Source organism: Cherax quadricarinatus, chromosome 18 (genome assembly GCF_038502225.1).
Source record: "Cherax quadricarinatus isolate ZL_2023a chromosome 18, ASM3850222v1, whole genome shotgun sequence".
Taxonomy (NCBI): Eukaryota; Metazoa; Arthropoda; class Malacostraca; order Decapoda; family Parastacidae; genus Cherax; species Cherax quadricarinatus.
Genome location: NC_091309.1, coordinates 47,661,491 through 47,686,061, shown reverse-complemented (window position 1 = coordinate 47,686,061; position 24,571 = coordinate 47,661,491). Strand labels below are relative to the sequence as shown.

The window sequence follows — 24,571 nt, the reverse complement described above, 5'->3', positions numbered from 1 at the left end:
TTCAGTGCACACATACCATTCTCCCTTCAGTGCACACATCCCATGCTCCCTTCAGTGCACACATATCATGTTTCCTTCAGTGCATAAATACCATGCTCCCTTCAGTGCACACATCCCATGCTCCCTTCAGTGCACACATACCATGTTTCCTTCAGTGCACAGATACCATGCTCCCTTCAGTGCACACATCCCATGCTCCCTTCAGTGTACACATACCATGCTCACTTCAGTGAACACATACCTTGCTCCCTTTAGTGCACGTATCCCATGCACCCTTCAGTGCACACATACTATGCTCCCTTCAGTGCACCCATACCATACTCCCTTCAGTGCACACATACCATGGTCCCATCAGTGCACACATACCATGCTCCCTTCAGTGCACCCATACCATGCTCCCTTCAGTGCACACATACCATGGTCCCTTCAGTGCACACATACCATGCTCCCTTAAGTGCACACATACCATTGTCTCTTCAGTGCACACATACCAGGCTCCCTTCAGTGCACACATTCCATGCTTCCTTCAGTGCACCCATACCATGCTCCCTTCAGTGCACGCATCCCATGCTCCCTTCAGTGCACACATCCCATGCTCCCTTCAGTGCACATATACCATGCTCCCTTCAGTGCACACATACCATGCTCCCTTCAATGCACAGATACCATGCTCCCTTCAGTGCACACATCCTGTGCTCCCTTCAGTGTACACATACCATGCTATCTTCAGTGCACACATACCATGCTATATTCAGTGCTCACATACCATGCTCCCTTCAGTGCACACATCACAGGCTCCATTTAGTGCACATGTACCATGCTCCCTTCAGTGCTCACATACCATGCTCCCTTCAGTGCACACATACCATGCTCCCTTCAGTGCACACATACCAAGCTCCCTTCAGTGCACACATACCATGCTCCCTTCAGTGCTCACATACCATGCTCCCTTCAGTGCACACATACCAAGCTCCCTTCAGTGCACACATATCATGCTCCCTTCAGTGCACACATACCATGCTACCTTCAGTGTACACATACCATGCTCCCTTCAGTGCACATATACCATGCTCCCTTCAGTGCATGTATACCATGCTCCCTTCAGTGCACACATTCCATGTTCCCTACAGTGCACACATACCATGCTCCCTTCAGTGCACACATACCATGCTCCCTTCAGTGCACATATCCCATGCTCCTTGCAGTGCACATATACCATGCTTCCTTCAGTGCACACATACCATGCTCCCTTCAGTGCTCACATACCATGCTCCCTTCTGTGTACACATACCCTGCTCCCTTCAGTGCACATATACCATGCTTCCTTCAGTGCACACATACCATGTTTCCTTCAGTGGACAGATACCATGCTCCCTTCAGTGCACACATCCCATGCTCCCTTCAGTGTGCACATACCATGCTCCCTTCAGTGTACATAAAAAATGTTCTCTTCAGTGCACAGATACCATGCTCCCTTCAGTGCACACAAACCAAGCTCCCTTCAGGGCACACATACCATGCTCCCTTCAGTGCACACATACCATGCTCCCTTCAGTGCTCACATACCATGCTCTCTTCAGTGCACACATACCAAGCTCCATTCAATGCACATATTCCATGTTCCCATCAATGCACACATACCATGCTCCCTTCAGTGCATGCATGCCATGCTCCCTTCAGTGCACACATACGATGCTCCCTTCAGTGCACATATACCATACTCCCTTCAGTGCATGTATACCATGCTCCCTTCAGCGCACACATCCCATTCTCCCTTCAGTGCACACATACCATGCTCCCTTCAGTGCACAGATACCATGCTCTCTTCAGTGCACACATCCCATGCACCCTTCAGTGCAAACATACCATGCTCCCTTTGGTGTACACATGCCATGCTCCCTTCAGTGCACACATACCATTCTCCCTTCAGTGCACACATCCCATGCTCCCTTCAGTGCACACATACCATGTTTCCTTCAGTGCACAAATACCATGCTCCCTTCAGTGCACACATCCCATGCTCCCTTCAGTGCACACATACCATGTTTCGTTCAGTGCACAGATACCATGCTCCTTCAGTGCACACATCCCATGCTCCCTTCAGTGTACACATACCATGCTCACTTCAGTGAACACATACCTTGCTCCATTTAGTGCACGTATCCCATGCACCCTTCAGTGCACACATACCATGCTCCCTTCAGTGCACCCATACCATACTCCCTTCAGTGCACACATACCATGGTCCCATCAGTGCACACATACCATGCTCCCTTCAGTGCACCCATACCATGCTCCCTTCAGTGCACACATACCATGGTCCCTTCAGTGCACACATACCATGCTCCCTTAAGTGCACACATACCATTGTCTCTTCAGTGCACACATACCAGGCTCCCTTCAGTGCACACATTCCATGCTTCCTTCAGTGCACCCATACCATGCTCCCTTCAGTGCACACATCCCATGCTCCCTTCAGTGCACACATCCCATGCTCCCTTCAGTGCACATATACCATGCTCCCTTCAGTGCAAACATACCATGCTCCCTTCAATGCACAGATACCATGCTCCCTTCAGTGCACACATCCTGTGCTCCCTTCAGTGTACACATACCATGCTATCTTCAGTGCACACATACCATGCTATCTTCAGTGCTCACATACCATGCTCCCTTCAGTGCACACATCACAGGCTCCATTTAGTGCACATGTACCATGCTCCCTTCAGTGCTCACATACCATGCTCCCTTCAGTGCACACATACCATGCTCCCTTCAGTGCACACATACCAAGCTCCCTTCAGTGCACACATACCATGCTCCCTTCAGTGCTCACATACCAAGCTCCCTTCAGTGCACACATATCATGCTCCCTTCAGTGCACACATACCATGCTACCTTCAGTGTACACATTCCATGCTCCCTTCAGTGCACACATACCAAGCTCCCTTCAGGGCACACATACCATGCTCCCTTCAGTACACACATACCATGCTCCCTTCAGTGCTCACATACCATGCTCTCTTCAGAGCACACATACCAAGCTCCATTCAATGCACATATTCCATGTTCCCATCAATGCACACATACCATGCTCCTTTCAGTGCATGCATGCCATGCTCCCTTCAGTGCACACATACGATGCTCCCTTCAGTGCACATATACCATGCTCCCTTCAGTGCATGTATACCATGCTCCCTTCAGCGCACACATCCCTTTCTCCCTTCAGTGCACAGATACCATGCTCTCTTCAGTGCACACATCCCATGCTCCCTTCAGTGTAAACATACCATGCTCCCTTTGGTGTACACATACTAAGCTCTCTTCAGTGCACACATCCCATGCTCCCTTCAGTGCACACATACCATGTTTCCTTCAGTGCACAGATACCATGCTGCCTTCAGTGCACATATCCCATGCTCCCTTCAGTGCACACATCCCATGCTCCCTTCAGTGTACACATACCATGCTCCCTTCAGTGAACACATACCTTGCTCCCTTTAGTGCACGTATCCCATGCACCCTTCAGTGCACGTATCCCATGCTCCCTTCAGTGCTCACATACCATGCTCTCTTCAGTGCACACATACCAAGCTCCATTCAATGCACATATTCCATGTTCCCATCAATGCACACATACCATGCTCCCTTCAGTGCATGCATGCCATGCTCCCTTCAGTGCACACATACGATGCTCCCTTCAGTGCACATATACCATGCTCCCTTCAGTGCATGTATACCATGCTCCCTTCAGCGCACACATCCCATTCTCCCTTCAGTGCACACATACCATGCTCCCTTCAGTGCACAGATACCATGCTCTCTTCAGTGCACACATCCCATGCTCCCTTCAGTGCAAACATACCATGCTCCCTTTGGTGTACACATACCATGCTCCCTTCAGTGCACACATACCATTCTCCCTTCAGTGCACACATCCCATGCTCCCTTCAGTGCACACATATCATGTTTCCTTCAGTGCATAAATACCATGCTCCCTTCAGTGCACACATCCCATGCTCCCTTCAGTGCACACATACCATGTTTCCTTCAGTGCACAGATACCATGCTCCCTTCAGTGCACACATCCCATGCTCCCTTCAGTGTACACATACCATGCTCACTTCAGTGAACACATACCTTGCTCCCTTTAGTGCACGTATCCCATGCACCCTTCAGTGCACACATACTATGCTCCCTTCAGTGCACCCATACCATACTCCCTTCAGTGCACACATACCATGCTCCCATCAGTGCACACATACCATGCTCCCTTCAGTGCACCCATACCATGCTCCCTTCAGTGCACACATACCATGGTCCCTTCAGTGCACACATACCATGCTCCCTTAAGTGCACACATACCATTGTCTCTTCAGTGCACACATACCAGGCTCCCTTTAGTGCACACATTCCATGCTTCCTTCAGTGCACCCATACCATGCTCCCTTCAGTGCACACATCCCATGCTCCCTTCAGTGCACACATCCCATGCTCCCTTCAGTGCACATATACCATGCTCCCTTCAGTGCACACATACCATGCTCCCTTCAATGCACAGATACCATGCTCCCTTCAGTGCACACATCCTGTGCTCCCTTCAGTGTACACATACCATGCTATCTTCAGTGCACACATACCATGCTATATTCAGTGCTCACATACCATGCTCCCTTCAGTGCACACATCACAGGCTCCATTTAGTGCACATGTACCATGCTCCCTTCAGTGCTCACATACCATGCTCCCTTCAGTGCACACATACCATGCTCCCTTCAGTGCACACATACCAAGCTCCCTTCAGTGCACACATACCATGCTCCCTTCAGTGCTCACATACCATGCTCCCTTCAGTGCACACATACCAAGCTCCCTTCAGTGCACACATATCATGCTCCCTTCAGTGCACACATACCATGCTACCTTCAGTGTACACATACCATGCTCCCTTCAGTGCACATATACCATGCTCCCTTCAGTGCATGTATACCATGCTCCCTTCAGTGCACACATTCCATGTTCCCTACAGTGCACACATACCATGCTCCCTTCAGTGCACACATACCATGCTCCCTTCAGTGCACATATCCCATGCTCCTTGCAGTGCACATATACCATGCTTCCTTCAGTGCACACATACCATGCTCCCTTCAGTGCTCACATACCATGCTCCCTTCTGTGTACACATACCATGCTCCCTTCAGTGCACATATACCATGCTTCCTTCAGTGCACACATACCATGTTTCCTTCAGTGGACAGATACCATGCTCCCTTCAGTGCACACATCCCATGCTCCCTTCAGTGTGCACATACCATGCTCCCTTCAGTGTACATAAAAAATGTTCTCTTCAGTGCACAGATACCATGCTCCCTTCAGTGCACACAAACCAAGCTCCCTTCAGGGCACACATACCATGCTCCCTTCAGTGCACACATACCATGCTCCCTTCAGTGCTCACATACCATGCTCTCTTCAGTGCACACATACCAAGCTCCATTCAATGCACATATTCCATGTTCCCATCAATGCACACATACCATGCTCCCTTCAGTGCATGCATGCCATGCTCCCTTCAGTGCACACATACGATGCTCCCTTCAGTGCACATATACCATACTCCCTTCAGTGCATGTATACCATGCTCCCTTCAGCGCACACATCCCATTCTCCCTTCAGTGCACACATACCATGCTCCCTTCAGTGCACAGATACCATGCTCTCTTCAGTGCACACATCCCATGCACCCTTCAGTGCAAACATACCATGCTCCCTTTGGTGTACACATGCCATGCTCCCTTCAGTGCACACATACCATTCTCCCTTCAGTGCACACATCCCATGCTCCCTTCAGTGCACACATACCATGTTTCCTTCAGTGCACAAATACCATGCTCCCTTCAGTGCACACATCCCATGCTCCCTTCAGTGCACACATACCATGTTTCGTTCAGTGCACAGATACCATGCTCCCTTCAGTTCACACATCCCATGCTCCCTTCAGTGTACACATACCATGCTCACTTCAGTGAACACATACCTTGCTCCCTTTAGTGCACGTATCCCATGCACCCTTCAGTGCACACATACCATGCTCCCTTCAGTGCACCCATACCATACTCCCTTCAGTGCACACATACCATGGTCCCATCAGTGCACACATACCATGCTCCCTTCAGTGCACCCATACAATGCTCCCTTCAGTGCACACATACCATGGTCCCTTCAGTGCACACATACCATGCTCCCTTAAGTGCACACATACCATTGTCTCTTCAGTGCACACATACCAGGCTCCCTTCAGTGCACACATTCCATGCTTCCTTCAGTGCACCCATACCATGCTCCCTTCAGTGCACACATCCCATGCTCCCTTCAGTGCACACATCCCATGCTCCCTTCAGTGCACATATACCATGCTCCCTTCAGTGCAAACATACCATGCTCCCTTCAATGCACAGATACCATGCTCCCTTCAGTGCACACATCCTGTGCTCCCTTCAGTGTACACATACCATGCTATCTTCAGTGCACACATACCATGCTATCTTCAGTGCTCACATACCATGCTCCCTTCAGTGCACACATCACAGGCTCCATTTAGTGCACATGTACCATGCTCCCTTCAGTGCTCACATATCATGCTCCCTTCAGTGCACACATACCATGCTCCCTTCAGTGCACACATACCAAGCTCCCTTCAGTGCACACATACCATGCTCCCTTCAGTGCTCACATACCAAGCTCCCTTCAGTGCACACATATCATGCTCCCTTCAGTGCACACATACCATGCTACCTTCAGTGTACACATACCATGCTCCCTTCAGTGCACACATACCAAGCTCCCTTCAGGGCACACATACCATGCTCCCTTCAGTACACACATACCATGCTCCCTTCAGTGCTCACATACCATGCTCTCTTCAGTGCACACATACCAAGCTCCATTCAATGCACATATTCCATGTTCCCATCAATGCACACATACCATGCTCCTTTCAGTGCATGCATGCCATGCTCCCTTCAGTGCACACATACGATGCTCCCTTCAGTGCACATATACCATGCTCCCTTCAGTGCATGTATACCATGCTCCCTTCAGCGCACACATCCCTTTCTCCCTTCAGTGCACAGATACCATGCTCTCTTCAGTGCACACATCCCATGCTCCCTTCAGTGTAAACATACCATGCTCCCTTTGGTGTACACATACTAAGCTCTCTTCAGTGCACACATCCCATGCTCCCTTCAGTGCACACATACCATGTTTCCTTCAGTGCACAGATACCATGCTGCTTTCAGTGCACATATCCCATGCTCCCTTCAGTGCACACATCCCATGCTCCCTTCAGTGTACACATACCATGCTCCCTTCAGTGAACACATACCTTGCTCCCTTTAGTGCACGTATCCCATGCACCCTTCAGTGCACACATACCATGCTCCCTTCAGTGCACCCACACCATGCTCCCTTCAGTGCACACATACCATGGTCCCATCAGTGCACACATACCATGCTTCCTTCAGTGCACCCATACCATGCTCCCTTCAGTGCACACATCCCATGCTCCCTTCAGTGCACACATCCCATGCTCCCTTCAGTGCACACATACCATGCTCCCTTCAATGCACAGATACCATGCTCCCTTCAGTGCACACATCCTGTGCTCCCTCAGTGTACACATACCATGCTATCTTCAGTGCACACATACCATGCTATCTTCAGTGCTCACATACCATGCTCCATTCAGTGCACACATCACATGCTCCCTTTAGTGCACATGTACCATGCTCCCTTCTGTGCACACATGCCATGCTCCCTTCAGTGCATGCATACCATGCTCCCTTTAGTGCACACATCCCATGCTCCCTTCAGTGCACACATACCATGTTCCCTTCAGTGAACACTTACCATACTCCTTTCAATGCACACATACCATGCTTCCTTCAGTGCACCCATACCATGTTCTCTTCAGTGCACACATCCCATGCTCCCTTCAGTGCACACATCGCATGCTCCCTTCAGTGCACACATACCATGCTTCCTTCAGTGCACCCATACCATGCTCCCTTCAGTGCACACATCCCATGCTCCCTTCAGTGCACACATCCCATGCTCCCTTCAGTGCACACATACCATGTTCCCTTCAGTGAACACATATCATACTCCCTTCAATGCACACATACCATGCTCCCTTCAGTGCATGCATACCATGTTCTCTTCAGTGCACACATCCCATGCTCCCTTCAGTGCACACATCGCATGCTTTTTTCAGTGCACACATACCATGCTCCCTTAAGTGTACACATACCTTGTTCTTTTCAGTGCACACATACCATGCTCGCTTCAGTGCTCACATCCCATGCTCCCTTCAGTACACACAATACCAATCTCCCTTCAGTGCATACATACCATGTTCCCTTCAGTGCACACATTCCGTGCTCCTTTCAGTGCATGCATACCATGTTCCCTTCAGTTCACACATACCATGCTCCCTTCACTGAACACATACCATGCTCCCTTCATTGCACACATACCATGCTCCCTTCAGTGCACACATTCTATGCTCCCTTCAGTGTACACATACCATGCTATCTTCAGTGCACACATCCCATTCTCCCTTCATTGCACATGTACCATGCTCCCTTCAGTGCACACATACCATGCTCCCTTCAGTGCATGCATACCATGCTCCCTTCAGTGCACATATCCCATGCTCTCTTCAGTTCACACATACCATGATCCCTTCAGTGCACACATACCATACTCCCTTCAGTGCACACATACCATGCTTCCTTCAGTACACCTATATCATGCTCCCTTCAGTGCACACATCGCATGCTCCCTTCAGTGCACACATACCATGCTCCCTTCAGCGCACACACATACCATGCTCCCTTCAGTACACACATACCAATCTCCTTTCAGTGCACACATACCATGTTCCCTTCAATGCACACATACCATGCTCCTTTCAGTGCACACATACCATGCTCCCTTCAGTGCATGCATACCATGCTCCCTTCAGTGCACATATACCATGCTCCCTTCAGTGCACACATTCCATGCTCCCTTCAGTGCACATATCCCATGCTCTCTTCAGTGCACACATTCCATGCTCCCTTCAGTGCACACATTCCATGCTCCCTTCAGTGCACATATCCCATGTTCTCTTCAGAGCACACATGCCATGCTCCCTTCAGTGCACAGATACCTTGCTCCCTTCAGTGCACACATCCCGTGCTCCCTTCAGTGCATGCATCCCATGCTCCCTTCAGTGCACAGATACCTTGCCCCCTTCAGTGCACACATCCCGTGCTCCCTTCAGTGCATGCATCCCATGCTTCTTTCAGTGAACACATACCATGCTCCCTTCAGTGCATGCATACCATGCTCCCTTCAGTGCACACATCCCATGCTCCCTTCAGTGCACACATACCATGCTCCCCTCAGTGCACACATCACGTGCTCCCTTCTGTGCACTCATCCCTTACTTCCTCCAATGCACACATACCATGCTCCCTTCAGTGCACATATACCATGCTCCCTTCAGTGCACACATTCCATGCTCCCTTCAGTGCACACATCCCATGCTTCGTTCAGTGCACACATACCATGCTCCCTTCAGTGCACACATCCCATGCTCCCTTCAGTGCACACATCCCATGCTCCCTTCAGTGCACACATCCCATGCTCCCCTCAGTGCACACATACCATGCTTCCTTAAGTGCACACATCCCATGCTCCCTTCAGTGCACACATACCATGCTCCCTTCAGTGCACACATCACGTGCTCCCTTCAGTGCACACATTCCATGCTCCGTTCAGTGCACACATACCATGCTCCCTTCAGTGCACACATCACGTGCTCCCTTCAGTGCACACATTCCATGCTCCGTTCAGTGCACTCATACCATGCTCCCTTCAGTGCACACATCACGTGCTCCCTTCAGTGCACACATTCCATGCTCCGTTCAGTGCACACATACCATGCTCCCTTCAGTGCACACATACCATGCTCCCTTCAGTGCACACATCACGTGCTCCCTTCAGTGCACACATTCCATGCTCCGTTCAGTGCACACATACCATGCTCCCTTCAGTGCACACATCACGTGCTCCCTTCAGTGCACACATTCCATGCTCCGTTCAGTGCACACATACCATGCTCCCTTCAGTGCACACATACCATGCTCCCTTCAGTGCACACATCACGTGCTCCCTTCAGTGCACACATTCCATGCTCCGTTCAGTGCACACATACCATGCTCCGTTCAGTGCACACATCACGTGCTCCCTTCAGTGCACACATTCCATGCTCCGTTCAGTGCACACATACCATGCTCCCTTCAGTGCACACATCCCGTGCTCCCTTCAGTGCACACATTCCATGCTCCCTTCAGTGCACACATCACGTGCTCCCTTCAGTGCACACATTCCATGCTCCGTTCAGTGCACACATACCATGCTCCCTTCAGTGCACACATCACGTGCTCCCTTCAGTGCACACATTCCATGCTCCCTTCAGTGCACACATCACGTGCTCCCTTCAGTGCACACATACCATGCTCCCTTCAGTGCACACATACCATGCTCCCTTCAGTGCACACATACCATGCTCCCTTCAGTGCACACATCCCATACCTCCTCCAGTGCACATTCCGTGTAGTCTTCAGTACACATGTCCCATGATTCCCGCCAGTACTTCACATATTGTGTGTTCCATGCCAATATGACGAATGTTCCGTGTTCCATGCCAATATGACGAATGTTCCGCGTTCCCTGCTAATTTGACGCATGTTCCATATTCCTTGCCATTACCACACATGTTCCATGTTCCCCGCCAGTACTACACATGTTCCCTGTTCCCTGTCGGTACTGCACATGTTCCATGTTCCTTGTCAATACTACACATGTTCCGTGTTTCCTGCCAGTACCACATATGTTCGGTGTTCCCCGCCAGTACTACACATGTTCCGTGTTCCCTGCCAGTACCACATATGTTCGGTGTTCCCCGCCAGTACTACACATGTTCCGTGTTCCCTGCCAGTACCACATATGTTCGGTGTTCCCCGCCAGTACTACACATGTTCCGTGTTCCCTGCCAGTACCACATATGTTCGGTGTTCCCCGCCAGTACTACACATGTTCCGTGTTCCCTGCCAGTACCACATATGTTCGGTGTTCCCCGCCAGTACTACACATGTTCCGTGTTCCCTGCCAGTACCACATATGTTCGGTGTTCCCCGCCAGTACTACACATGTTCCGTGTTCCCTGCCAGTACCACATATGTTCGGTGTTCCCCGCCAGTACTACACATGTTCCGTGTTCCCTGCCAGTACCACATATGTTCGGTGTTCCCCGCCAGTACTACACATGTTTTGTGTTCCTTGTCAATACCACGCATATTTCGTGTTCTCTTCCAGTGCCAAACATCTTCCTTGTTCCCTCCTATACAAACACTATGCTCCGTAACTCCAACAGTGCCACATAATGCTCCGTACCCCCAATAGTGCACATAATGCTCCGTACTACCAACGGTGCCACATAATGCTCCGTACTACCAACGGTGCCACATAATGCTCCATACCACAAACAGTGCCACATAATGCTCCTATCTCCAACAGTGTTACATAATTCTCCGTACCACCAACAGTGCCACATAATGCTCCCTACCACCAACAGTGCCACATAATGCTCCCTACCACCAACAGTGCCACGTAATCCTCCGTACCGCCAACAGTGCCACATATTGCTCCCTGCCTCCATAGTGCCACCAACAGCGCAACAAATAATGATCCCTTCCATGAGCAGTGTCACATATAATTCGCAGTGCCATCAGCAGTGTATCACTTAATGCTTAGTGATTGCCACACACATATTGTTCTTGTCAACAACAGTGCCACACATATTGTTCTTGTCAACACAGTGCCACACATGATGTTCTTGTCATCAACAGTGCCACACATATTGTTCTTATGAACAACAGTGCCACACATAATGCTCTTGTAACATTAGTTCCACACATAATGTTTTTGTCAACAACAGTGTCACACATAATGCTACGTGCTATCAACAGTGCCGACGGTGATGATCGAGGGTCGTGGCGAGCGTCACATACAGAAGGGCAGCATACTAGCAGTGACGTGCGTGGTGCGTCATGCACCACACTCAGCACCAGACCACATTCTCTGGTTCCATGGATCAACTAACATTGACTACGACTCCTCCAGGGGCGGAGTCTCTATCCAGGTAGGTCACCACGAGGGCTTTGTATTTCTTTATAACCTTTGGCTACACATGCAGGGTGTGGATATCTTGTTTATATGTGGCTAGAAGTTATGAGTACTTGTCAGCTTCTGTGATGATGAGGTTGGTATGTTGGATTTGCTGCGCCTGGCAGTAATAGTCTGGTTGATCAGGCCCTGATCCACTGAATGGCCTTGTCATGGACGGGGCTGAGGGGAATTGATTACCGGAATACCCTCTAGGTAGCCTGAAGTATGGCCTTCATACATGATGCAAGGAAATTCCTCAGCCTGAGTTTGGAAACTTTGGCCAGCAAAGAGAGAGAGAGAGAGAGAGAGAGAGAGAGAGAGAGAGAGAGAGAGAGGGAGAGGGAGAGAGAGAGCTGGCTCCAACTTCGTTCTGTTCCCTATTTGTAAGTCTCATAACAATGACATGACTTTAAAAGGAGCTAATGAAGGTAACCAACTCCAAGGCTGAGGGACTGATTACCTCATCTTTTGTATATAGTTCTACTGTCTTTTAATTATGTCCTAGAATCTGTATTGATAAAGCCACTGGATGGCGAAACGTCTACAATGAAGATAACCAGATGTTGCACATGTGTCTTAACTTTCACCTTGCCGGTACTGTATACCGTTCTTGTACAAAGTAACTACTGTTAGCTTGTAAACAAAGTTATGTGTGGAAAATCTGTGGTTCCCTGTTATTCCTAAATCTTGAGGGGAGGGAGGTTAAGAGAGGAGATAAGGGGTGGGTCTGTTATTCTAATGGGCCTGTATACACAGGTGCCACATCTTTTCCTATCAATCCCTTACTCATAAGACTAATATCGTGATGAAGCCTTAACAGACTAATATTTAATCTCTTTTATAAGTACATAAATTAACGTATAATTAGCATGTAAATTAAGTAGCCTAGTATATATGATTACCTCCATCTTTACACCACAATTACACCTCCACTTACTCCACAATTACACCAGTGCCACCTCCTTGAGTGGACATAGCCTACCGGACTAAGAGAGAGGCAGTAGCATACAAACAGCCACAACGACAGGCCTCAAATCCTTGTGTCTGGCTAACTCAGGTGTATTTCGTGGTGTGCCAAAGGGATTTATGACCCATACTGTACACGCCAAAGGTGGTAAGTGCTTGTTATCAGCACAATTGAATAATAATAATAATAATAATAATAATTATAATAATAATAATAATAATATATATCTTTATTTCTACAAGTACATGTACAAGGTATACAGATCATAGCTGACATCAGTGACATACTACTATATACAAAGCCGCTTGTTATGCTGAGCATTTCCCGCAAATTACGTCAGTTTTGTCCCGGGATGCGACCCACACCAGCCGACTAACACCCAGGTACTCACTTTACTGATGGAGAACATAGACAACCGGTGTAAGGAAACACGCCCAATGTTTCTACCCTTTCCGAGAATCGAACCCGGACCCTCGCCGTGTGAAGCGAGAGCTTTTGCCAGAGGGATGTGGATGGCCGTATAGTTATGTCAAGGTACTACACTCAGCTACACTTGGTGGACAGTTAGAAAATCAGACAGACAGCAAACGGCTACTACGCTCCAGGAATGACTCAAGTCTGGAACAAGTTCTTACAACATAAAGATTGAAAGTTTTAACCAAACCTTGTATAAGAGAGAGAGAGAGAGAGAGAGAGAGAGAGAGAGAGAGAGAGAGAGAGAGAGAGAGAGAGAGAGAGGGAGGGAGAGAGAGAGTGTGTACTCACCTAGTTGAGGTTGCAGGGGTCGAGTCCAAGCTCCTGGCGCCGCCTCTTCACTGGTCGCTACTAGGTCACTCCCCCTGAACCGTGAGCTTTATCATACCTCTGCATAAAGCTATGTATGGATCCTGCCTCCACTACATCGCTTCCCAAACTATTCCACTTCCTGACTACTCTGTGGCCGAAGAAATGCTTCCTAACATCCCTGTGATTCATCTGTGTCTTCAACTTCCACCTGTGTCCCCTTGTTGCTGTGTCCCATCTCTGGAAATCCTGTCTTTGTTCGCCTTGTCAATTCCTTTCAGTATTTTGTATATCGTTATCATGTCCCTCCTATCTCTTCTGTCCTCCAGTGTCGTCAGGTTGATTTCCCTTAACCTCTCCTCGTAGGACATACCTCTTAGCTCTGGGACTAGTCTTGTTGCAAACCACTGCACTTCCTCTAGTTTCTTTACATGCTTGGCTAGGTGTGGGTTCCAAACTGGTGCCGCATACTCCAATATGCAGAAACTGGGTTGCCAGAGTTTTATACAACAATTAACGTACAGTACTCATCAGATTATACTTTCATTTCACCCACATCATGTTACCATTTTGTCATAAGATAAGCTATTAATTAATCTGCTCCAATTTACCATTTCTAACAACAGCTGTCATTAATGCTGTTTCTAATAAATTAAATTATAGCCTTCCTTCTCTCTAAGACAGATTTATACAATCTCCGATTCATCATATTTCTCTCCCTCTCTAAATGTCTGAACCACCTCAACATACCTTCTTCAGCCATCTAGATAACACTTATAGTAACCCTGTACCATCTTCTAGTTTCCAAGCTACGAATTGTCTGAATAATATTCACACCACACATTGTCCTCGGCCACTATATCTTCACTGTCTCCTTCTACACGCTATATTTAAAACCCACTGAGCTGTGAAATGATGACGTTTTGAACATGTTGGGAGAAAATGACACAGGTATATGTAATCATCCACGATTTCATAAGCCAATGTTAATTCTGATTTAAAGCAAATAGATTTGACTTACTATGCCAAAAAATCGTATTAATATAAAAATAACATTTTCATAACATAAGGACTCAAACTTACAAACCAAACGATGAAAGGTGAAGATATCGTATGTAGTACCGAAGGAAAATTATCCTACATATACAACAAATTATCACTCAAATGGCATCTATGGAATGTATTGATGACTCACTGCCTTGAGTGTGTTCTCTATACTGTCTTTTGTACGTCTGGTTCACTGCAGGTGACTATTAGATCTAGTGTAGCTGGTGTGTCTGTACCATTCTCCTTGTTATTGAAGGTTCCTTCTTGCTGAGTCTTCTAAGAAGAACTAAAAGCCATAAATGAAATCGAAAGAAACCCAAAGTATTTCTTCTCCTATGCCAAATCAAAATCGAGAACAACGTCCAGTATTGGGCCCCTACTTAAACAAGATGGGTCCTACACGGATGACAGCAAGGAAATGAGTGAACTACTCAAGTCCCAATATGACTCAGTTTTTAGCAAGCCGCTAACCAGACTGAGAGTTGAAGATCAAAATGAATTTTTTATGAGAGAGCCACAAAATTTGATGAACACAAGCCTATCCGATGTTATCCTGACGCCAAATGACTTCGAACAGGCGATAAATGACATGCCCATGCACTCTGCCCCAGGGCCAGACTCATGGAACTCTGTGTTCATCAAGAACTGCAAGAAGCCCCTATCACGAGCCTTTTCCATCCTTTGGAGAGGGAGCATGGACACGGGGGTCGTCCCACAGTTACTAAAAACAACAGACATAGCCCCACTCCACAAAGGGGGCAGTAAAGCAACAGCAAAGAACTACAGACCAATAGCACTAACATCCCATATCATAAAAATCTTTGAAAGGGTCCTAAGAAGCAAGATCACCACCCATCTAGAAACCCATCAGTTACACAATCCAGGGCAACATGGGTTTAGAACAGGTCGCTCTTGTCTGTCTCAACTATTGGATCACTACGACAAGGTCCTAAATGCACTAGAAGACAAAAAGAATGCAGATGTAATATATACAGACTTTGCAAAAGCCTTCGACAAGTGTGACCATGGCATAATAGCGCACAAAATGCGTGCTAAAGGAATAACAGGAAAAGTCGGTCGATGGATCTATAATTTCCTCACTAACAGAACACAGAGAGTAGTCGTCAATAGAGTAAAGTCCGAGGCAGCTACGGTGAAAAGCTCTGTTCCACAAGGCACAGTACTCGCTCCCATCTTGTTCCTCATCCTCATATCCGACATAGACAAGGATGTCAGCCACAGCACCGTGTCTTCCTTTGCAGATGACACCCGAATCTGCATGACAGTGTCTTCCATTGCAGACACTGCAAAGCTCCAGGCGGACATCAACCAAATCTTTCAGTGGGCTGCAGAAAACAATATGAAGTTCAACGATGAGAAATTTCAATTACTCAGATATGGTAAACATGAGGAAATTAAATCTTCATCAGAGTACAAAACAAATTCTGGCCACAAAATAGAGCGAAACACCAACGTCAAAGACCTGGGAGTGATCATGTCGGAGGATCTCACCTTCAAGGACCATAACATTGTATCAATCGCATCTGCTAGAAAAATGACAGGATGGATAATGAGAACCTTCAAAACTAGGGAGGCCAAGCCCATGATGACACTCTTCAGGTCACTTGTTCTATCTAGGCTGGAATATTGCTGCACACTAACAGCTCCTTTCAAGGCAGGTGAAATTGCCGACCTAGAAAATGTACAGAGAACTTTCACGGCGCGCATAACGGAGATAAAACACCTCAATTATTGGGAGCGCTTGAGGTTCCTAAACCTGTATTCCCTGGAACGCAGGAGGGAGAGATACATGATTATATACACCTGGAAAATCCTAGAGGGACTAGTACCGAACTTGCACACGAGAATCACTCACTACGAAACCAAAAGACTTGGCAGACGATGCACCATCCCCCCAATGAAAAGCAGGGGTGTCACTAGCACGTTAAGAGACCATACAATAAGTGTCAGGGGCCCGAGACTGTTCAACTGCCTCCCAGCACACATAAGGGGGATTACCAACAGACCCCTGGCAGTCTTCAAGCTGGCACTGGACAAGCACCTAAAGTCAGTTCCGGATCAGCCGGGCTGTGGCTCGTACGTTGGTTTGCGTGCAGCCAGCAGCAACAGCCTGGTTGATCAGGCTCTGATCCACCAGGAGGCCTGGTCACAGACCGGGCCGCGGGGGCGTTGACCCCCGGAACTCTCTCCAGGTAAACTCCAGGTATCCATCACCCTATTTTTTTTCTCCATCCCACACCATCCATCACTGACTTCCTTAATCCACTTGACACTTTCTCTCCCTCCAACCATTCCACACTCTTCCCATACCCCGCCCATCCATCCACTTCCTCCCTCCATCACCCATATACCCTCCCTCCATCCCTCCAACACACTACCTCCATTCCTTCACTCTTTCCCTTCGTCTTTCCCTCTATTCCAACTCATAAACGCCTTCACTGACCCGCTATCACCCACACCAGTGACCCTGTGTCCACACGTCACATCTCTGGAACATTACACATTACATTACACATTTCGATCCGACTTGACCATTAAATAACTAGTCCTGTGTTACTAGTTAATGGCCCAGGTACGACTGATATGTCGTCATAAGATTTAGTCTCTTTAGTGTGGGTTATTTTTGTATTATATGAGGAAGATGATTGGGCCTTTTTATTTTGATTTGTGTGACTTGTACAGGAAGAGTAGTGGTGGTGGATGTGGATGTGGTGCTGGATGTGGAGGTGGACGTGAACCCAGAGGTGGAGGTAGAGGTGGATGTGGAGGTAGAGGTGGATGTGGATGTGGAGGTGGAGGTGGTAGATGTGGAGGTGGAGATAGTGGAATATATGTGACGAGGATGGGTGCCTCATAATGTGACACCTCCAAGGCGTCATCGTCGTGCGTCTGGCAGTATTACCTCTAACGTGTCTTCATCGTGCGTCTGGCAGTATTACCTCTAACGTGTCTTCATCGTGCGTCTGGCAGTATTACCTCTAACGTGTCTTCATCGTGCGTCTGGCAGTAGTACCTCTAACGTGTCTTCGTCGTACGTCTGGTAGTGACTTCTCTAGCATGTCATCGTCGTGCGTCTGGCAGCACCGTAAGCATTGCCTCTGCTGCTTGTAAACATATGAGAATAATGCAACAAACTCGACTGAAGAATATTATGTCCGGATTTAATAAAAGCTTAGTTCCAGAAGTTTCATTGTCGAAATTCTGAGATAAGCCATTCTTATGTAGGACCAGCAGAGATATTCTTATGTAGGACCAGCAGAGATATTCTTATGTAAGACCAGCAGAGATATTCTTATGTAGGACCAGCAGAGATATTCTTATGTAGGACCAGCAGAGATATTCTTATGTAAGACAAGCAGAGATATTCTTATGTAAGACCAGCAGAGATATTCTTATGTAAGACCAGCAGAGATATTCTTATGTAGGACCAGCAGAGATATTCTTATGTAAGACCAGCAGAGATATTCTTATGTAAGACCAGCAGAGATATTCTTATGTAGGACCAGCAGAGATATTCTTATGTAAGACCAGCAGAGATATTCTTATGTAGGACCAGCAGAGATATTCTTATGTAAGACCAGCAGAGATATTCTTATGTAAGACCAGCAGAGATATTCTTATGTAAGACCAGCAGAGATATTCTTATGTAGGACCAGCAGAGATATTCTTATGTAGGACCAGCAGAGATATTCTTATGTAAGACCAGCAGAGATATTATTATGTAAGACCAGCAGAGATATTCTTATGTAAGACCAGCAGAGATATTCTTATGTAAGACCAGCAGAGATATTCTTATGTAAGACCAGCAGAGATATTCTTATGTAAGACCAGCAGAGATATTCTTATGTAAGACCAGCAGAGATATTCTTATGTAGGACCAGCAGAGATATTCTTATGTAGGACCAGCAGAGATATTCTTATGTAAGACCAGCAGAGATATTCTTATGTAAGACCAGCAGAGATATTCTTATGTAAGACCAGCAGAGATATTCTTATGTAAGACCAGCAGAGATATTCTTATGTAAGACCAGCAGAGATATTCTTATGTAGGACCAGCAGAGATATTCTTATGTAGGACCAGCAGAGATATTCTTATGTAAGACCAGCAGAGATATTCTTATGTAAGACCAGCAGAGATATTCTTATGTAAGACCAGCAGAGATATTCTTATGTAAGACCAGCAGAGATATTCTTATGTAAGACCAGCAGAGATATTCTTATGTAAGACCAGCAGAGATATTCTTATGTAAGACCAGCAGAGATATTCTTATGTAAGACCAGCAGAGATATTCTTATGTAAGACCAGCAGAGATATTCTTATGTAGGACCAGCAGAGATATTCTTATGTAAGACCAGCAGAGATATTCTTATGTAAGACCAGCAGAGACATTCTTATGTAAGACCAGCAGAGATATTCTTATGTAGGACCAGCAGAGATATTCTTATGTAAGACCAGCAGAGATATTCTTATGTAGGACCAGCAGAGATATTCTTATGTAAGACCAGCAGAGATATTCTTATGTAGGACCAGCAGAGATATTCTTATGTAAGACCAGCAGAGATATTCTTATGTAGGACCAGCAGAGATATTCTTATGTAGGACCAGCAGAGATATGCTTATGTAGGACCAGCAGAGATATTCTTATGTAAGACCAGCAGAGATATTCTTATGTAGGACCAGCAGAGATATTCTTATGTAAGACCAGCAGAGATATTCTTATGTAGGACCAGCAGAGATATGCTTATGTAGGACCAGCAGAGATATTCTTATGTAAGACCAGCAGAGATATTCTTATGTAAGACCAGCAGAGATATTCTTATGTAAGACCAGCAGAGATATTCTTAAGACCAGCAGAGATATTCTTAAGACCAGCAGAGATATTTTTGCAATATAAAGCAGTATCATATTACCATAAACAACAGCACCATAAATTACCACAAACAACAGCACCATAAATTACCATAAACAACAGCACCATAAATTACCATAAACAACAGCACCATAAATTACCATAAACAACAGCACCATAAATTACCACAAACAACAGCACCATAAATTACCACAAACAACAGCACCATAAATTACCATAAACAACAGCACCATAAATTACCATAAACAACAGCACCATAAATTACCATAAACAACAGCACCATAAATTACCATAAACAACAGCACCATAAATTACCATAAACAACAGCACCATAAATTACCATAAACAACAGCACCATAAATTACCATAAACAACAGCACCATAAATTACCATAAACAACAGCACCATAAATTACCATAAACAACAGCACCATAAATTACCATAAACAACAGCACCATAAATTACCATAAACAACAGCACCATAAATTACCATAAACAGCACCATAAATTACCACAAACAAAAGCACCATAAATTACCATAAACAACAGCACCATAAATTACCATAAACAACAGCACCATAAATTACCATAAACAACAGCACCATAAATTACCATAAACAACAGCACCATAAATTACCATAAACAGCACCATAAATTACCACAAACAACAGCACCATAAATTACCATAAACAACAGCACCATAAATTACCACAAACAACAGCACCATAAATTACCATAAACAACAGCACCATAAATTACCATAAACAACAGCACCATAAATTACCATAAACAACAGCACCATATAGGAGGAATAACATCTTGTAGGAGTGAGGAAGAGGCAGTTGTGAGTGTGGGGGAAGTTCGTGAGGCAGTAGGTAAAATGAAAGGGGGTAAGGCAGCCGGGATTGATGGGATAAAGATAGAAATGTTACACAAATACACAAATAACCTGCACATAAAAGAGAGAAGCTTACGACGACGTTTCGGTCAGACTTGGACCATTTACAAAGTCACACTAACCAGAAGTGGAGCAGGACGGCTATATATAGGCAGGAAGAGGTAGTGGTAGTAGTAGTAGTAGTAGTAGTAGTATTAGTAGTAGTAGTAGTAATAGTAGTAGTTGTGGTAGTAGTAGAAGTAGTAGTAGTAGGAGTGGTAATAGTAGTAGTAGTAGTAGTGGTAGTGGTAGTAGTGGGGAACTAAGGAGGAGGAGGAGCCAGACAAATACAAAGAAAGGGGAGCACTGCAAGGGAGCTAGGTGCCCACAGAGGGAGAGCAAGTGCACAGAGGTGGGTGAAAGGGGAAGTGGTAAAATAAATAATGAAGGAACAGAAACACGAGACAGAAGAAAGACAGACAACCCAGAGGAGAAAAAGGAAAGAGGAAAGTGGAAGAGGGAGAAGAAGAAAAAGAAAAAGAAAGAAAAAATGAGGAGTCAGATTAAGTCACGGGTGTTCTGAAGTTTGGAGCATTTTACAATGTAGTGGGAGAGGAAGGCATCTACAGAGATGAAGCCAGGGCTAAGATTCATACAAGGAAAGTTGTTTATTAGAGAGGATTCAACTAGACGGCGACTGTTCGAGTTGGAAGTAGGGAAGACAGTTTTAGCAGAAGACCAGTCAATAGGATGGCTATGATCTCTGACGTGACAGAAAAGAGCATTGTTAGTGTCGGCAAGCCTAACACTATTTTTGTGCTCCCTAAGTCTGTCAGAAAGAGATCGACCAGTTTCTCCAAAGTATTGAAGAGGACAGGAGGAGCAAGAAATAGAGTAGACACCAGGAACATCTGTAGAGGGAGGAGAGGTATGAACGAGATTAGTGCGAAGAGTGTTAGTCTGGCGGAAGGTAAGCTTAATGTCTAAGGGACGGAGAGAATTGTTGAGATTAGAAAGACCGGAAATGTAGGGAAGGTAGAGGACAGAAGAGTTCCCAGGAGTAGAGAGTTTGGGAGAGAAGAAATTACGTTTAGCACGTGAGAGGGCAGAGTCTATGAAATGGAAAGGGTAGCCAAGACGGGTAAACGAATTATGAAGAGTGGAAATTTCTGCTGGAAGGAAGTGAGGATCACAGATGCGGAGGGCACTGAGAAAGAGAGAGATAAGAACACTTTTCTTGAAAAGGGAAGCATGATAGGAAAAGTACTGAATGTACATGCCACTGTGCATAGGTTTTCGGTAAACGGAAAAGGAAAAATCTGTATCTGAGCGGTGGACATGGACTTCAAGGAAGGGAAACAAGGAATTAGATTCCCATTCAGCTTTAAACTTAATGGAAGGGGCAAGATTATTAAGAGCTTCAAGAAAAGGTTGGAAGAGACTGGAGTCATGAGGCCACAGAGCAAAGATGTCATCCACATAGCGGAGCCAGAGTGAAGGTTGCACATCGAGGGTAGGAAGAAGAACAGTCTCGAAGTATTCCATGTAAAGATTAGCAAGGACAGGAGAGAGAGGAGAGCCCATAGCAACACCGAAGGTTTGAGAATAATATTTTCCTTGGAAGGAAAAGGAATTAGAGTCCACACAGAGGCGGATAAGATCAAGAAAGACATCAGTAGGTAGAGGGAGATATAGAAACCCTTCAGGGGCCTTCTCTCTAAGGAAATCAAGGACATAATCAAGAGGGACATTGGTGAAGAGGGACTCAACGTCAAGACTAAGCATCTTACAGGTTGGGAGAGAGCGAACCCGTTCAATGAAGTCTTGAGAGTGACGGAGGTGGGCAGGAGAAAAAGTACCAAGAAAGGGAGTGATGGTTTTGGCCAACAAGAAGCAAGAAAATAAGAGACAGAACCTCTAGAGGATATGATAGGACGGAGAGGAATATCAGGTTTATGAGTTTTGGGAAGGCCATAGAAATAGGGAAGAGAGGGACAGATGACACGAAACCGTTGAACAAGGTCAAAGTCAGGAGGACAGAGGTCGGAGAGAGTCCTTAGTTTCTTGTTGAAAGTTCTCTTGATGCGATCAAGAGGGTTGGAAACGAGAGGAGTGTAGGTACGTGAGTCAGAGAGCAAGACATCAGCTTTACGGAGGTAATCCTCGCGATCAAGGATAACTACTGAATTACCTTTGTCAGAAGATAGTATGACAATGTTAGTGTTAGATTTAAGAGAAGAAAGTGCAAGTTGGTAATGGCGCGGAAGGTGGTGATTCGTAGAAAACAGACTAACAAGAGCAGGAAGGAGAGCACCACGAAAAGTGGACAAGTCAGGAAGATTACGGGAGCGAGATTGACAAAAGGAATCAAAAGAGCTAATCAGGGCAATACCAGCGCGAGGAGTAGGCTAAGTGGCAAAGGAAAGGCCAAAACCAAGAAGTTCAAGCTCATACTGAGAGAGTGAGACAGAAGACAAGTTAGTAACACAGTCAGTGAGGGAGAATTTAGACCAAGGGCTAGCTGAGATGAGACGTTGAAGTTTATTCTGTAGTTTAGAAGAATGAATTTGTGTATTCAGGCGAGCAGTGTCAAAGGGAATGGTAGAGAGAAGGTTACAGAGATCCTGTGGTAGAGCCGCAAAGAGAGCACGTTGACGCTGACGGAAAGTAAAGAAGGCATCTTCAACCTGCGACTTAGTAGAAAGAATGAGCTGTTGAAGTAGGAGACGGGCATGATCAGGATAGGGAGTGCCCAGTGGGTTGGTTTTCAGGAAGTGGGAGAAGGAAGGTGGTAGAACTTGTTCAGCAAGACAGTCACGTAGGAAGCGAAGCTGATTCTTAGGACGCCGGGTAGCAATAAGAGCAGCCTCGTAAGATCGAAAGAGGGGTTTAAAAGAGGGACGAACATTAAAAAAGTTGGAGAGAATATGACGCTTAACTGCGGGGTCCATAAATAACAAAAAAAGGCACAATACCGTGACTGGAACGATACACAAATAACCCGCACATAGAAGAGAGGAGCTTACGACGACGTTTCGGTCCGACTTGGACCATTTACAAAGTCACACTAACCAGAAGTGGAGCAGGACGGCTATATATAGGCAGGAAGAAGTAGTGGTGGTAGTAGTCGTAGTAGTAGTGGTAGTGGGGAATAAGGAGGAGGAGCCAGTCAAATACAAAGAAAGGGGAGCACTGCAAGGGAGCTAGGTGCCCACAGAGGGAGAGCAAGTGCACAGAGGTGGGTGAAAGGGGAAGTGGTGAAATAAATAATGAAGGAACAGAAACACGAGACAGAAGAAAGACAGACAACCCAGAGGAGAAAAAGGAAAGAGGGAAGGGGAAGAGGGAGAAGAAGAAAAAAGAAAATGAGGAGTCAGGTTAAGTCAAGGGTGTTCTGAAGTTTGGAGCATTTTTCAATGTAGTGGGAGAGGAAGGCATCTACAGAGACGAAGCCAGGGCAAAGATTCATACAAGGAAAGTTGTGTATTAGAGAGGATTCAACTAGACGGCGACTGTTAGAGTTGGAAGTAGGGAAGACAGTTTTAGCAGAAGACCAGACAATAGGATGGCTATGATCTCTGACGTGACAGAAAAGAGCATTGTTAGTGTCGGCAAGCCTAACACTATTTTTGTGCTCCCTAAGTCTGTCGGAAAGAGATCGACCAGTTTCTCCAAAGTATTGAAGAGCACAGGAGGAGCAAGAAATAGAGTAGACACCAGGAA

At 46.3% G+C, this 24,571-nt stretch overlaps 1 protein-coding gene across 1 annotated transcript in view; it reads left to right on the top strand.

Moving 5' to 3' along the window:
* LOC128689250 (uncharacterized) overlaps positions 1 to 24,571 on the top strand; it is a 553,231-nt gene that overhangs the window by 404,826 nt on the left and 123,834 nt on the right. Inside the window, exon 7 of the mRNA XM_070086506.1 lies at positions 12,084 to 12,256. Within this exon, the coding sequence (XP_069942607.1) occupies positions 12,084 to 12,256 (173 nt within the window). The remainder of the gene's footprint in view (positions 1 to 12,083; positions 12,257 to 24,571) is intronic.